This window comes from Balaenoptera physalus, assembly GCF_965194825.1.
Source record: "Balaenoptera physalus genome assembly, chromosome: 2".
Taxonomy (NCBI): Eukaryota; Metazoa; Chordata; class Mammalia; order Artiodactyla; family Balaenopteridae; genus Balaenoptera; species Balaenoptera physalus.
The window spans coordinates 42,877,290-42,893,921 of record NC_138883.1 but is presented as its reverse complement, the minus strand read 5'-3'; the positions used below and the strand labels follow the sequence as shown (position 1 = coordinate 42,893,921).

General features: G+C 33.8%; 1 protein-coding gene across 5 annotated transcripts in view; it reads left to right on the top strand.

Moving 5' to 3' along the window:
• The first annotated feature begins 164 nt into the window (after positions 1–164).
• KIAA0586 overlaps positions 165–16,632 on the top strand; it is a 105,166-nt gene continuing 88,698 nt past the window's right edge. For 3 of the 5 annotated variants that reach the window (XR_014260762.1, XR_014260763.1, XM_082450321.1), the window contains exons 1-9: positions 732–991; positions 1,894–1,964; positions 4,415–4,484; positions 5,447–5,516; positions 10,479–10,653; positions 11,401–11,622; positions 13,627–13,780; positions 15,035–15,202; positions 16,206–16,329. Coding sequence is in view for 3 of the 5 variants with exons in the window: in XM_082450321.1 (XP_082306447.1) it covers positions 736–991; positions 1,894–1,964; positions 4,415–4,484; positions 5,447–5,516; positions 10,479–10,653; positions 11,401–11,622; positions 13,627–13,780; positions 15,035–15,202; positions 16,206–16,329 (1,310 nt within the window). In the remaining 2 variants the exon portion in view is untranslated. Of the gene's footprint in view, positions 175–282; positions 303–709; positions 992–1,893; positions 1,965–4,414; positions 4,485–5,446; positions 5,517–10,478; positions 10,654–11,400; positions 11,623–13,626; positions 13,781–15,034; positions 15,203–16,205; positions 16,330–16,632 lie in introns of those variants that run through there. The other 2 variants (XM_082450320.1, XM_082450319.1) reach the window with 2 other exon arrangements.

Below are 16,632 nucleotides of genomic sequence, written 5' to 3'. Positions count from 1 at the left end.
CTTTTATGTTGGGAGTTTGTTTCCACCCGGAGAGGGATGGAAGAGCACCGGAGAGCGTTTAGCTTTTTGGTTGGATATTTGGGACGATTTCATGGCGCGCGTGCGTGTTGTGTCTGAAGGGCGGGTTTAAAAGGAAGTAAGTGTTGACCCGCGGGCAACTGAAGCTGTTGTCAGGTTAGACCTGTGACTCCTCTGCTGCCGAGGGTTCGGAAGACGCAGAGGGGTGAACTTAGGTGTCTGATGGTTGCTTCTGGAGGGGTGTGTAAGACTCTTTGGCTGAAGAAAGCTATTAAGCTTCTTATGTGGGTGATTTTGAAAAAAATAGCATTTCGGTTTTACCTGCTTGACTCCCTCTTCTCAAATTTTAACTCCGCCTCCACATCTGGTTAGTTTTGCACTGCCATCTCTCCGGTTGGGGAGTGCTCTGTGTTATTGTTATTATTGCTTATGCAGCCATTCTCACTTTCAGATTCATTGGCATGGTGCATAAATAGACTGAGTGGGATTAATGGGTAAATATGTTCTAGTCGTCTCTAATCCTGGATTAAATACCAAATTGAAATTTCTGGCTTTGTGCATAGTCTGTTGAGACGTTTTATTTAAAAGTTGATGACTGCATGTTTCAAAATCACTTGAAATTCACGTTTTCTTTATCATACTCCCACTTTATTTCTTCTCCCCTACCCCTGCCCCCCCGAAATCCTCAAAGCGGTGAAAATTTTGTTCTGAAGTTTTATGGACCCAGAAGAAAATTCTGTTCATAATTGTGGGACTAGTTTTGTTACCAGTGATATGAAAGGCTCTGAGTTTAACCCGGAAAAGAAAAAAAAGGTTAAAATACCAGCGAGGAGACTTCGTGAGGTAGTTTCTCCAAATCAGGGAGATAATTTGGCTTTGCTGAAATATGAGTTGTCCCGTGTTCCTCCAGCGTTGTCTGCAAATAAACGTCTTCCTGTTAGAACTGGGAAGAGCTTGAATGGAACGTTATGTGGTATGTGATTCCAAATAGTTTCAACCAGTTTTCACTTCTGTAAATCTTTAGTCTTTATTTTCATTTCGTTTTTTGTGCTTCAAAATTTAGAGGACTTTTAATGTTTAAATTCCTAAATATATGTCTAGTTTGTACAGGCGTTTGAAAAGTGACCCCTTTTCCTGGGAAAATGGCCAGGCACCGACAGTCTACATCGAATAATATTGAACAGATAGAATGAATAAAACATTTCGTATTTTGTTTTTTCTTTGCGTGTTTTTGGCACACTATTCTTGTCCACATCTGTGATGGACACACTCAACTAGTGTGATGTGCTTACTTTTCACCAGTAGTGCTGGCTTTTTACCTTCTGTTTGGATAGTAGAAAAGCACAATTTCTGCCTTTTGATGGCTTCCATGTCCCAATTCACTTGTCTGGAGCTCCCTGAAAGTGAACATAGCATATGCTCTACCCACTTCCCTGGTAATCAAATTAATGAATATAAGTGCAAAAAAATGAAAGAATAAATAAAGCAGCTTTTATAGTGCTGCTTTTGAGGGGTACAGAATAACATAGGCCTGCTGTTAAATTAGGCTTTTATATCATGTGCATGTTTTGTTCCTGGCAAATGATTGTACCCATAGTTTGTCCAAATCCAATAGTGTAATGATATATTTTATAACATTTTATACTTATCTCATTTGATTGTCAGTTCTGAGCCCTTATTTTCCAAAATATCAGATGTAAAAACCTTCATCAGGATATATTTAAGTACATTTTAAGATTTTTGCATGAAGAGTGGCTTCCAATTTAATTAATTGCATTAATATGGAGTTTATAGTTCTTGAATTATGTTTGTACAGTTTCAAAAGGTAACATTCTGATTTAAAAATCACTAAAATTGATTCCTTTATTTTGTTAGGTTCATCAGACTTAACTTCTGCCAGAAATTATCAGCAGCCTCCATTAGAAAATCCCACTGTGTCAGAAAGTGTAAGCAAAAGAATTCTTAATTATGCTCATGTTAAAATTTTAAGTATTGGCAAATAATGCTTTTTAAAGTTTTGTTTGATTAGCAACAGACCTTGTTTTTATTTAAATTTCATATACCAAAGAAATGTTTTTACAAACTGTAAGGTAAAGGTAAAGCAGCTGTAACAACATAATTTAAGAAAAAGTGAGGTGTGAATTATATATCATTCAAACTATTCTGAAGCCTTTTGTGTACTTCTTTTTTTGAGAGGTCTTTAAGAAATAATAACATGAAATTCTCATCATAACATTTTTTATTTATAATGCTGAAAATATTTGATTATAAGTATAATGTTTGGTCATGCAATTTAATTAGACTTTGACCACTTATCATAATGTTGACCTATATATTGTCAATTTAACTAGTAAACTAAGAATGATATCGAAGCTGTTTACTTATGAACTTTGTCAAAAACTCACAATAAAAATGTGCTGTACTTCGTCCCTGAATAAATGCCTTGTTTTGGGTTGGTGTTTTTTGTTTCTTTTTTGAGCAGGCTTTATTTAATGATTAATGGTATTTGAATTCCATTATTTAAATAATTTCCCAGATGTATGGATATGCTATTATTGTATAATTGAAGATAAAAGGGTGGTCTTTGGAAGATCATCAGGCAGGATTCTATTAGATTTAATACGGGCTCACAGCTTGTTTTGTGTAGATTTGCCTAATATAAAATGTACCTGCAAAGCAACCCTAGTTCTTTATCATTTTACCATGAACATAAACTGCAATCTTTTTGCATTATGTTTTTATTTCATGAATGAGTACTAAGATTATAGTGTGTATTGACTTGACCCAGCTATTTTAATGAGAAAATTAAAGTAGTTTGTGTCTGATATGCTCACATTTTTAAGCTTATTTGGATTTGTTCCTATTCATACCTGTTTCTCCCTACTACCTGAAGATGAGATATACCTTTTCCTACTTGGGACAAATCCTTACACATGTTCAGAAAGAAAACAAAAACTTAAAAAAAATCACTATAGAAAATACAAAGAGAAGAAGGAAAAAAAGAAATTCCACAACTAAAATCAACAACTGTTAACATTTTGAGTTTTTTTTCTATGTGTATATATATTTTATGAAGTGAGACCATACTGTTTTATAATTTAATAGTATTAAGGTTATCGTTGCATGCCACTGATTTTTTTCCTAGGAACTTTTAATGGGTTCACAGAATTTCAGTGTATGTATGTACCAAAGTTTATTTGTTCATATTCCTGTCACTTGACATTAAGGTTTTTTTCCCCCAGTTTTTTATAATATATACAACCAGGTGATGAACATTCTGGTATATATCCTAGCTCATTTCCTTGTATTAATTTCTAGGTGTAAAATTATTAGATAAAAGATTATGCACATTTTTTTGCAATGTTTCTAAACTGCCTCCAGAAAAACTGTATCAGTATATATTCACCAGCAAGGTCATGAGTAAGAATTAGTGGAATTATTTCCCCCGTCTTTATTTATACAAAGCATTAAAATTAAACCAAAAAAACCCCTGCCATTTTGATAGGTGAAAAAGGCATCTTATTGTTTTATTTTCTATTTCTTTTATTATTAGTGGAGGGGAAATTTTTTTCATTATATTGCCACCTGTATTTACTCTTTTGTGAATTACATATTTATGTGCTGTGCTTTTTCTAACTGATTTGTGGGAGTTCTTTACGTTAATTTCCCAGATACATTCTACTGTATTGTTAGCCTCATGGGCTATTTTTAGGAAGTTAACACCTGTTATCAGCAGATAGCTTGGATCAGTTTTCTTTTATGATTTTCTCTTTTCCCTTTAATGATTTAGCAGGGAAAAAAATGTGTGTGTAAGGAAGATGAAGCAATGTTGACTGACCCTAGTACTTAAAAAGTCATGGTGTCTTAGCACTGAATAGAATCTTAGAAGCGAAGTCTAGGGTTACACATGTGAGCAGAAAGCTATTTGCCAGTAGGTGTCACTTATATAGTGAAGTCTTCTGAGACCACATTATAGCTTAGTGACAAAGAATACTGTGATTAATTTGTGATATTGTGCCATGCGTTGACGATCCTTACAAACTTCATTTGACTCACAGTGAATCACATTTTCACATTTAACTATAGCCACTGAGATGTTACATAAGTTGCTCTGCTGAGTACCAAATCAGGATTTGAATCTGAATTTCAAGGTCACAGTTTCTTGCTTGTTCACTTACCCATTCGTTCACTTGATGACAGCTCGTTACTCATTCAACAAATCTTTGAGTAGCTTCAAGGTACCTAAGCATTATGGTGGTGCTGGGAATTAAGCATGTAAGACACACAGTCCTCTCCTCCCAGGGCACAGTAGTCACATGGCTAGTAAATGGTAATTGATAAATAATACATTATAAAGTTTATTTAGCCTTTCATTTCTTCCTTTCATATCTTAAAGGATTTTTCTAAAGATGTTGCAGGGCAAGTGTTGCCTTTGGATAAAACAGAAGAGAACAACAGACAAAAAGGTAAAAGGATAGATTTGATTTTTTTTGGTAAAACATACATAACATAAAATTTACCATTTTCACCATTTTTAAGTGTACAGTTCTTACTGTACACTTAAATATGAATATACCTAATGCTAGGTATATTCATATTGTGCAGCCATCACCACCGTCCATCTCCAGAACTTTTCATCTTCCCCAACTGAAACTCTGTACTCATCAAATACTAACTCTATTCCCCCTCCCACCATTCTACTTTCTGTCTCTATAAATTCTACTATACCTCATATATATGGAATCATACAGTTTTTGTCCTTTGGTGACTGACTTATTTCACTTAGCATGTCTTCATGGTTAATTTATGTTGTAACATGTAAGAATTTCCTTGGTAAGGATAGAATTTTAGATTTTTAGACATTCATTGATTTTTTTTTTAGATATTCATTAAACAGCCTTATAGTTTTTTCTTATTATTTTCATTTTTAATTAGTTTTTCCTTCCAAATTAAGCTACTAATGGAATCTCTAAAGTCCAGAAAATGGTTTGTAATGGTAAGGATACTTTTATTATTGCCAACATATTGCATAGGTTTGGTATTTGATACCTGTTTATACATGCTGAATTCAAGTTTTGTATAGTCTTTCGTAAGATAATAGATTAAAATATGCATTGAAAAAATTTATTTAATGACATTTTAAAAGTAGTTGGTTTTATTTTCATCTAAGCAGTTTTATTGTTAGAGTTTGAACAAATGTCTCTAATTTGGCCCCAGGTGTTTTTACACAATTTTTTTCCTACAGTCTAGGGTTATAACTATTATTACTCAATCATTTAATTTGTTCCTTACCTTTTTAAATTGAGAAGTCATATTGCTGAATCCCCAAACATTTTTTTTAGTTAAAAAAGTTTTTCTTTGAGTAGCTTATCAAAATTTAATAAATTTTCAGGAATCTAAAGTATATTTTTGTGTTTTGATTTTGCAGCAAATGACATCTTTATTTCTCAGTACACTATGGGACAGAAAGATGCTCTAAGAGCAGTTTTAAAACAAAAGTAAGTTTCATTTACAGAAAATAGGTGGGCCATTTCTTGTGTTTCTATATGGTTCTCTAAAATGAGCTTTATTTATACTTTGCACCTAGGAAAAAGTTTTGTTTTTCAATGTGTGAAATATGTATATGTGATAATATGTATAAAGAATTTTTCATGGTGCTGGGCATGTGTAAAATATTCAGTGGCTGTTAACAATTATTATTATTATTATTATTATTGAAGAGGTATTGTTCTAAGCATTTTATGTGCATTAACTCATTTAATTCTCTCAAAATCCAATGAAATAGATTCGATTACTATCCCAATTTTACAGAATCCCCATTTTATGGATAAGGAAACTGAGGTAGAGAGGGATTGATTTCCCCAAAGTCATTTAGCAAGTATTCACTGGGCTGGGATTCAAACCCAGGTAGTCTGTCTTTAGAGTCCTCTCTTAGTCACCTCACTCTACTGCTTATAGCAGTAATCAAGTAGTTCCAAATATGTAATACTTACTACTTACTATCAAAGGGCATTTAGACTTTTTCTGGTTAAGATTTGAGAAAGGGACAAGCTTAGCATCTGGATGGAGTGAAGGGGAATGTGGCTACTACTCTATTCAAATGCTTCCTCCCAACTTTATCTTTAATGCCAGTGAAATACAGAACCAACCCTGACAACAGCACCATACTAAACATGAAAGAATATATCACTGGAGGAATTTTTTTTTTTTATCATTAGTGGCAGTGGAATGAGATACATATTCTTAGGCTAAATGTATTCTACTCCTGGACCAGAGCAGCCTGGGATGCCCCTTAGAAAATAGGAAAAATTTTTACTTACTTTTGAACTCTCATTTTATTCAAAAAGGAAATTTTAGATTACTTCTATAAGTGGAAAGTCAGTATTTCTAATAATACAATGAAAATAAGTATATAACTATTAAAATAAAGTTTATTCTTTTTTCACCTGTAGTTATCCATGGTATACATATTATACTCTGGGAAACACTAACGAAATAAATATTACCTCCAAACTACAAGGGTGTGATCTGAGCCAGCCAGAGTTTCACAACTGGTTGTTTTGCTTAATGGTGCTTTTCCTTTTTACATTTGATCAGCCTCCAGTTCCCAATATGTGATATGGTGGTTAGGAGGAAAATTTGGATGGTAAATTGTATTCTGGGATTTGTAAATATATAAGAAAAGGCAAAAGTAAGGGCATGAGGAAGTAGTGCAGTCTCCCAAATTCTATACTTGAACTAAAAATTGCAGACTACATCTGACTCATTTGGAGAGAAAGTGATTACCATTTCCATCCAGCTGACCCCAGGTAGAAGTGGCTGCTTGCAACCATAATAGAGACTTTATCAACTTGCCTTCAAGTCAGAACTCTCAGATCTGAGAGGGAGAAGTTGTTTATATACAAGTGGACCGTGAGAGGTAACTGTGAACACTACTCCTCTTATCTGTTCACAGTAGATCTCTCCCCATTTCAGGGTGGATGAACAGCATTTTTTTAAAAAACCAAAAAAACAGAAAAACTAGGAAGGGCCTCCTAGTGAACAGAAGTTCATTGCAATGTAGAGAATAATAATTGAGTCAGAAGTATAAAATGACTCTCATACTGGGTTAAGAGAGATTTTGCTGTAGTCAGTGTCACTTGAATTTTTTTTTTTTTTTTTTGGAGAATGGTGGATGGAATTTGGCAAAGTGATTCTAAAATTTACTTGGAAGGACACACAAGTTGAGAATATATACACATACTGTTAAGAATACATACATGTAGAATGCACACAGTTGAGAATAGCTAATTTTGGAGAAACAGAAATGGAATGATGGAAAATCTGTCCTATTTGCTACTATAATATGCTGTAAAGCTGTGATAAAAGGTAATCAGCTGGAGCCTTTGAGGAATGAAGAGTCTGTCCAGAGTGTCTAGAACAAGGGTAGAATGTCCTTACATGTGGCTGGAGAGGTAAGCAAGGGGTGAGGTTATAAACTACTTTAAAGAAGTTTGGACTTACAGAGAAACGGCAAATCATTTAAAAGTTTTAAAGTATGATATATTTTTCTTAAAAGGCTTACTCAGGTAGTTATGAAAAAATGGATTGGAAGAGGACTGGACTGGAGTCCAGGAAACCAGTTGACTATGAATTTTTCAGGAGTCTTTTAAAGAGATGAATTAGATTGGTCCTGAGTACATTGGGGAGTGGTGGAATGTGAGGGTGGGAATCATGCTGGGCTGGAGAGGAGTACACAGGTTTGGAAGATGATCTGGAGATAGAATTGCTGCTTAGATGTGAGAGTGAGGAAGGAGCTAAGGATGGATCCCAGATTTTTGGCTTGTATAAATGCATAGTCAGTAGTAGTATTCATTGAGAAAGGGAAGCCTTGGGGGAATAAATTTCATTTTAGACGTAAGCAGGGGTTTGAGGTACCTATGAGACATCCAGGTGAAAAATGTCTGATAGGAAATTGAATATAAAGGTCAAATTCACAAAACGGGTCTAAGCTAGAAATCCATATGTAGAAGTCATCTGTATGTAGATAGTAATCTAAGCTCTGGAAGTGATTGAAGTGACTCGGTGGGAGTGTGAGAGTGAAAAGAGATGGCATAGGGTAGGGCTTTGAGAAAACCAAACCTTTAAGAGATGTGCAAAGAAAGCAATGTGGCTTCTAAGTGCTACTCAGAAAGTTTATCCAGAGGTGTAAGAGAGTATGGTCTTAGCAAAACCAAGGGAAATGAGGTTCTAAGTTTGATAGCTGCTCAGAGGTAAAAAAAGATAAGGACTGAAAAGTGTCCATTGAATTGAGGAAGAGGAGGTATTAATGGCCTTGGTAAGAGCAGTTTCAGTGTAGCATTGGGATAGATGCCAGATTCAGAGGATTTAGGAATAAAGAAGAAAGTTCTAGAAAAAGACTAGAAGGAAACAGTTTCTTCTGAATGGGAGAGTTATGTGCATTTTTTCTAGTTCTTTACACTTAGAAGCTCATTTGCTACATTAAGCATTTATTAATTTGATAATTGGAAAAAATAAAATTTTAAAGCCTATGAAGAAGTTGATGTCTAGCCTTATAATGTTATTTTTCTTGTTGGTCAATTTAATGTATTAATGTAGAATGAAAGATCTTAAAGGGTAAGTCACATTCAGACTTCAGACAGAAATTCTAAAAGATACGGATTATCTGAATTACATTTTCTTAGTACATCACTCAGTCAGCTAATTATATATTGAGCATCTACTATGTGCTCTTTCTTAGTTGCTGTTTGGTATAAAAGAAGTCCCCGGCCCCCCACCGCAGGTTGCTTAGAGCTTGGTTGGGGAGAGAATAGGTAGATATATGGAGGAATGCATGATTAGAGCTGTGAGAGGAAACATTCAATACATTGTTAAACTGTTCTGTACAGACATTTAAACCATAGGATGGCTGACTATCAAGCCTCAGTTGTGTGGTATAGGAAGTAAATGCAAAAATAATTAATGAATGGAGAGATCAAGAGGAAGTGTTATGAGAACAGGTTTATTGAAAAAGGTAAGGCTTTTGTTGTATCTTGAGGAGAAGGATAGAGGAATTTGGGTAAAGAAGGTTGAGAGAACAGAGTGAGAAAAAGCATGGAGTCAGCTATGGGAGTGGCATGGTGTAGTCAATGAGAGCAGTGTGACTCAGGAGAGAGGTGGTTTTGGGAGGAAAAGTGCAGTATGTATAGGGCAGGGCCAGAGGATGGAGTGTATGGAAGGCCAAACAGGAAAGTAGCCTATGCAGTTGTCTATAAGGAATGATTTTAGATTTTTGAATGGTGGGAAAATGTGTCTGGAAAGTTTTTAAGCAACTAGAAACGGGAAGAATGAAATAGTTGACAAGCGATGATGGTTTTGTACTAGAGCAGAAGTCTGAAGGGAGAAGTGCTGTTTTGAGAGAGAAAGCTTGGTGTCACGGGACGATCTCTGGGAACCGGTCCTAACTCAGCTACTTACTAGCTCTGTGACGTGATCAAGTAAATCCCGTTACCTCTATGGACCTCAGTTTCTTCATGTGAAAATTAGGAAAGATGGGCTACTGGGTTCCCCCTACCTCCGTAATTCCATGACACTAGTCCTGCAATTGTGATGAAATAATTGACAAAACCTGATGACTCAGTTGAGCATGAGAAGGTAAATGGAGGATAGAGAAGTTAACTTCAAAATTTTGAGAATGAGAGAAAAATGACGCTCTTAATAGAGATGAGGTATCATCAATGAGGAGTAAGTTTAAGAGCTCTGTGGCCTTCTTCAAAAATCAAAGGGTGGAAATTCAGCAGCTGGAGATGGAGCTCATTCCTGTTGATTTTACTTAGACTTACTTAGGGACTCTTCAGTTTTGTCAGTGTTTTGTTTGATTTCTTTTAGGCCAAATACAGCACAAAATTGACCAGTCATTTTTTTTTTTTTTTTTAGGTGTTTAGTTAAATGCCTTATTGTGAATATGTATCTATTTTCTGGACTCATTTTTAATCCAGACTGCTTAGTAGTGTATTTTGTGCCCATTTTAATAAACTAGGTGACATTTATTAAATCTAAATGAGTTAGAATTTAAAAAATTCTTTTCAGCAGTTTTAACAATCCCTCTTGGGTTGTGTTACTTTGGGAGTAAAACTTGATACCTAAATTCTTAGAGCCTTTTCTGCATGTTTTAAAATTTGTACTTCTTGACTATAAATCATTGTAATTGTGCCCATGTCTTTTCCACATACATAAGTCATATTTTCTGAAATATCAGTGCCTTCAAGGAATTACCTTTTTATTTCTTTAGTGTGTAGTGACCTGAGCCTTAATAGATTTCATTAACCAAATGACTGATAAGATGCTGATAGCGAAAAATAGGGATTTAACTTTTTAAAAAATCAAGAAAACTCACCTGCAGCAGATTACCACTTGTAGGTATTTCTTCTAATGGTTCAATATAGGTTACTGAATAGATTTTATTCCTTTTTTATTTACAGAGCTCAAAGCATGCCTGTCTTTAAGGAGGTAAAGGTACAGCTTTTAGAAGATGCCAGCGCAGAAAAGGACCCTATTATTCAGGAGAATAGAACTTCACCCAATGGAATTGATTCAGCTGCAACTGTGGCTGCAGCAACTGCTGCCGCCATTGCAACAGCAGCTCCACTGATAAAAGTATATCTATTTCTTCCCAGATAGTCATTACTACTTTGTAAAATGTAAAAATGTTTATTAGAAACTGATTCTGTAATTGTTGTGTCCAGCCATTGGCTAGGGATATTGCTGTCTGTAGTTGTGAATTATTTCTCAGAAGTTGTGAGATTTACCTCTCATCCCTGTGTTAGTTCTAGAAAATCCTGGACTTTCTTAGTTTTAGCACTGAAAAATCTCATCTTGGGAACCCCTCAGTCCTGGATACCTGGGATGGTTGGTCTTCCTTATTTTAGAGCTAGAAGGGACCATACAGACCATCTATGCCAAAACCCTCAGTTTGTAAATGGGAAAAACAAGAAACAGGTCAGAGTCAGCAATAAGGTCTTAGAGCTAATAGGTGGGAGAGCCAAGACTGCTGACCTAACTCAGCCTCAGATTAGTGAAGTATCGAAAGCTACTTTGTTTTGCTATTTCCTTCTTTTTAATTTCCATTTAAGTATTTTTAATTTCCATTAAGTATTTAATTTCCACTTAAGAAATAAAAATTGTATGTGACAAATTTGGTATTTTTTATGAGAGAAAAGATCTACTTAAGGATAGCTATCTTCTGCCTTTTATTTCTGTGATTCTAAAAATAAAGGCATAAAATCATCAGAAATTTAGAGGGTAAAAGCTCTGGTTTGATAATTTCTCAATACCAGTCACTTTATATAATCTTTCTAGTAATTGAGCATTTTTTGATATCTTTGGATATTTTTACTGTTTTAGGTGCAGAGTGAGTTGGAAGCAAAGGTCAATACTGTTACAGAATTACTCAATAAGTTACAGGAGACTGATAAACAGCTACAACGTGTTACAGAGCAGCAGACAACCATTCAGAATGAACATGAGAAACTACACTGCCGTGATCATGGAAAGCAAATGAATGTGTTTATGGAGCAGCACATTAGGCATCTTGAAAAACTGCAGCAACAACAAATAGATATTCAGGTAATAAAGGGATCACACATTCCATGACCTTTTATCACGTGGATCTCTAAGCTAATATTCATTGATTATTGCAATAGCTCAGGAGATTGTAACAGTTTTAGTTCTTAAATAATGATTTGCTTTTGTTCAGAATTCTTTTCCTCTATGGGGGTAACTCTGCATGTTCTAGTTCAGATGTCTAGCTCTGTGAGACCTCTCCTTATTGTTGGCTTTTCCTTCTTTTGTGGTATTTCCGTTCACGGTGTTTTTAAAGGGCGTTTATCGCATTGCAGTTTTTTGTTTACATCAGTGGCTCTTAGCCTGGGAATGTGCATAAGACTCACTTGGAGAGCTTTATAAATATACACGTGCTTGTACCTCTCAGAAAGTCTGAGACAGCAGGTCTCAGATGGGGTCTGGGAATCCTTGAAAGCTCTCTAATGATTCTGTTGCACACCCTTGGATGAGAACCACCTAGTATACTTATTTGCTTCTACGTTTACTTAATTAAAAAGAATGAACATTCTTATGCCTTTTGAATATGAGGCACTGGGCTATTATAAAAAGAAGAGTTATCCTCACAGAGAGCTAATAGTATAGTTTCTTATTTATTTTGGAATTTCTAAGTCCTGGGATACTACCCAGCACTCAGGTACTCAGTATAATTTCTTTTTGAATGAGTGAATGACCAGTGTCGTAAATGCATTGGTTTTAATTTACTTTTTTTCCCTACTTAGTATGCAGTTTAAAAACTTTTAAAAATAAAATTAAAATATAACATTCAGAAGAATATATAAAAATAAGCTTATCATAGCTCAATATAAGATCACAGAGTGAACACTAATGTCCTATTATTTTCAAGACTTCCTAATAGAGCTTGTCTTGAAATTTTCACGAGATTAAGATATTATTTTTATTGGAATGATTATGGGCATATAAAATAAAGTTTTAGTAAGTACTCCATACATTGCTAAAATTGAGTGTGCAGCATGTCATCTGGAGAGGCTAGGAGTGGGCCTATCAGAGTGCTGGTCCCCAGTCTACAGATAACTTTGCTTCTCTGAGCCTTGATTTCTTTACCTAGAAAATATTTTTGGTTCAGGATAGAATGAGATGACACATTTGAAAAGCACATTGAGTTTTTTTAAGGTAGTTCTAGGTGCCTTCCATTCATTTATCCTTCCATAAATAAACGCATAATTTATTAACTTTCTGATTTTAGAAGAATGGAATCTTTGCTAATTCAGACATCTTACTTATAAAGCCTATAACTACAGAGAAAATTGAACTTTCAATGAGTATTGTAGTAGTTCAGTTAATGCTTAATGAAATGAAATTCTTTTTGAGTCCATCCCTCTTCTTCATGTAAGAGTGATCTCAACACACTTTTAAGAATTCTGTAAAACTATAAATCTTTTCGGTTTTTCTTTGCCTAGCATAAAACTCTTTTAAAATCAGTTTTATTAGTTAAGATACTTACACATTTCAGATGTTTTAATAGTGTTAAAACTGTGTTGTCACTATAGTTTCCATTTATATGTAAATGCATATATTACTGATGCTACTATGAGCGGCTACTATTTTATTTGAGTGCTTTGTATCAATGGTTTTTAAACCTTTAATTAAAATAAAATCTTACCATCTAGGATATAAAAGTTGAGATGTTTTGGTTTTAAATTCTCTGGTTTAAGTAGAGGTCTAGGGCTAGGGTCCCTTCTCCCTGGTCCTCTCCTACCCTGCTTCAGTGTCTCTTGAGCCATCTCTGAGGTGAAAAGGAAGAAACTGAGGTTTAGAATAAATTAAATGATCAGGACCACACTGCAGAGCCAGACTTAACCCAAGTGCTATTATATGCTTCCAGTGGCATTGCTGCTGCAGTGGGTAGTTGCATGTAATGTATGTATTTTCATTGTTTATTAAATCTAATAGATTGTTTTCAAGTCTTCTAATAAATTTCAAGGTATTTTGGCATCTAACTCTTTCAAATGATATTTGAAATTAACAAAGTAATTTTATGTTTTCTAGACTCACTTCATTAGTGCTGCACTCAAGACTAGTAGTTTTCAGCCTGCTACTGTGCCCCCTTCTAGAGCAGTGGAAAAGTATTCTGTAAAACCAGACCATTTGAATTTTGGTAGCAGTACTCTATCTTCACATAACACCTTTGCTTCCAAACAAGGTAAAAATATGTAGTTTTCTATGACTAAAAAATGCCAGCTGTGAATGTTCTTTGCAGTATATAAGCTGAAAACTTACTTACAAGGTTGTGAGAGACTATGTCTTTGCTTTATAAAATTAGGTTTTTTTTTTTTAGGTCAGGTAAGTTTTAGATTATTTTGAAACTTGTTCAGTCAAGTTATGGATCATGTTCTACTTAATGGTTTTAATTAATAACTTTCATAAATTGTCAGTAGCACTTCTATATAAATTTAGAAAAATTTTACTTATCTAGCATCAAAAATGCTTGTCATCAATTCACCAATTTTCTGACAAACTGGATATTTACTGTTTTCTTGATTCTGTCAGGGGAGAAACCATCTGAGTACAATTAGAAACAATTTCTAAATATTTTCAAAGAGTTAGTAATGCAAGTCTATTTTAATGGAATTAAAAAAAATCTCTTTATAAAAACAGGAGAATACATAGCTTATTTGTGTTACACCTTTGGAATTTAAACTATATCAATAAATGTATCTCCAAATTATTGATATTTGAATAATGAACTAATGAAAATCAAGGGCCTATCCCTTTAATGATATACAGATCCATGTAGTACAATATTCCTGACATTTGATTTGTTAGAACATTGTTGGATTACAGACATGTTAAAGTTTCCTTATACTTGCAAGGTGCTTTACGTTTCCCACAAATGAGTGGGTCTTACAAAACTTTTGTGAAGTAATGTGAGTCAGTTTTTAAGTTGTAAAGGGAAGAAGATGAAGCCCAGAAAGGTTATGACTGCCTGCTCAAGGTCACCTGGCTTGAGAGTGAAAGTATCAGAGCTACAGCCAGAACTCAGGTTTCCACGCTCACGGTTTATAGTTGTCTAATGTATCTTGTACTCACTAACGTGGGATCTCTCTAGATCAAAGTATATAAAAATTTTAAGACTTGCTATACTTAGCACCAGACGGTCTTACCAGTTTTCATTGCCATGAGCAGTGTCTGGCTATGCCATTTTTCACCACAACTTGAATAGCACTGAATATTGTCATATTTTTTTCTTATTTATTAGGTATAAGTATAAAGTATTTATAGTCTATATTCTTCTGATTTCTAGTGAGGATGAACTTATTTCTATATATTTGTTAATAATTTGAGTATCCTATATAATTTTGGTTTTATTTTTAAAATATGGGGAAGAGTAATATTACAATTTAAATGTTTTTAAAAAGTAAGTTAAATTTATTATTTTCTTTATTTTCTATTGAAGCACCTTCAATAGAGGTTGAAGATACCAATTTTGATAAACAGAAATCTCCTTTGGAGACACCAGCACCTCGCAGATTTGCTCCTGTACCTGTTTCAAAGGATGATAAAATATCAAAGAGGGAAAATCCTACAGATAAAAAAGAAAATATGGAGATGTCACATCATACAGGTAATAAAGCAATTATAATTAGCACCCACTACTTTTATTAGACCCATCTCAATTTAGGAACAGATTTCCACACTCATGATTTATAATTCTCTAATGTGCCTTGTAGTAACTGAAGTGGGATCTCTATTTTTGATATTTGTATTTAAATGATACTTTCTGGGCAAATCAAGCTTCTTTAGATTCTTTGTAGAAGGAGTTGGAGATATACCTTTATAATTATTCTGACTATCTTCAACATGTTATTACTTAAACCTTTAATGAAAAGAATTTGTTATTAATAAATAAAAAATAATGCTTTATAGAAGGTAAGGTTGATTATCATGTTTACTTATATTGTTTTTAAGTGTGAATTTAAATACTAAAACTCAGAGAAATTTAACATTTATTATTGTGTTCAATTGGAAAAAGTGCTAATAACCTTTATAAGTGACAGGAAGTAATAATTTGTTATAGATGCTTAAAATATAGCCTTTCTAGTAAAAGTAAGTAAAAATGTTAAATGTAAGCTTTCATTTTTGGAGTCATTTAAATGCATTCCAGTCTTGTCTTGGACACATTTAAAGAATCTTAAGGAATTTAAAAGATAATAAAATCTTTAATAAATAAACTAACCTCACCAAAAAAAAAACATTTTGTTATGTAGTGTCATTAAAGATGAGGCTAAAAGGAAGATTCAACCGATAGTTGTTGTGAAGAAATAGTTAAATCTCCCTATTACTGTTTATAAAAATAGTTCAGTTTACTGAGCTTTGTGATGATGTTACTTCTCATTCAAATTCCTTTTTTCTGTGATGGAAATAAATTCAGGCCTAAAATTTTACCGGTATAGTTTCCTTGAGTTATAAATATTTAGTTTTATTGATGAATGTATGTATAGTCTACATTGTAAACTGAGTAGGTCATCACCACATGAAACTAATTTAGTACAAATATATGTGAGAGAGTATATAAAAGAGAAATGAATTAGTACTTGAAAAATGATACTGTATTTCTTCTATTGTAGAAAATGTAGGACTCTTGGAACAGATTTTGAATAACTATGATTCTTTGACAAGAATAAGTGAATCTTCAGACAAAAACTTACTAACTAGATCAAAAATAGGATGGAATCCTGAGAGGAGAAACAGGTAAAAACAAGAGATTGGAATAAAAGCTACATTGAAAAGAGCTTTGTTTATATTTTTAAAATTTCTTTAGAAATTTTAGTGAATTTAAAACATTGCTTTTAAAAATTGTCTTAGATTTAGTTACTATTTTCTTCTGCTAATAGATCTTTCCTCTTTTCTATAATATAATTATGAATACATCTAATTTTCTCAAACTGTGGATTATTTACTATTCATTTCTGATGAAATGATATCTGGGATTTGCTTCAATAATAATCCATTGTAGGGGCTTCCCTGGTGGCACAGTGGTTAAGAATCCACCTG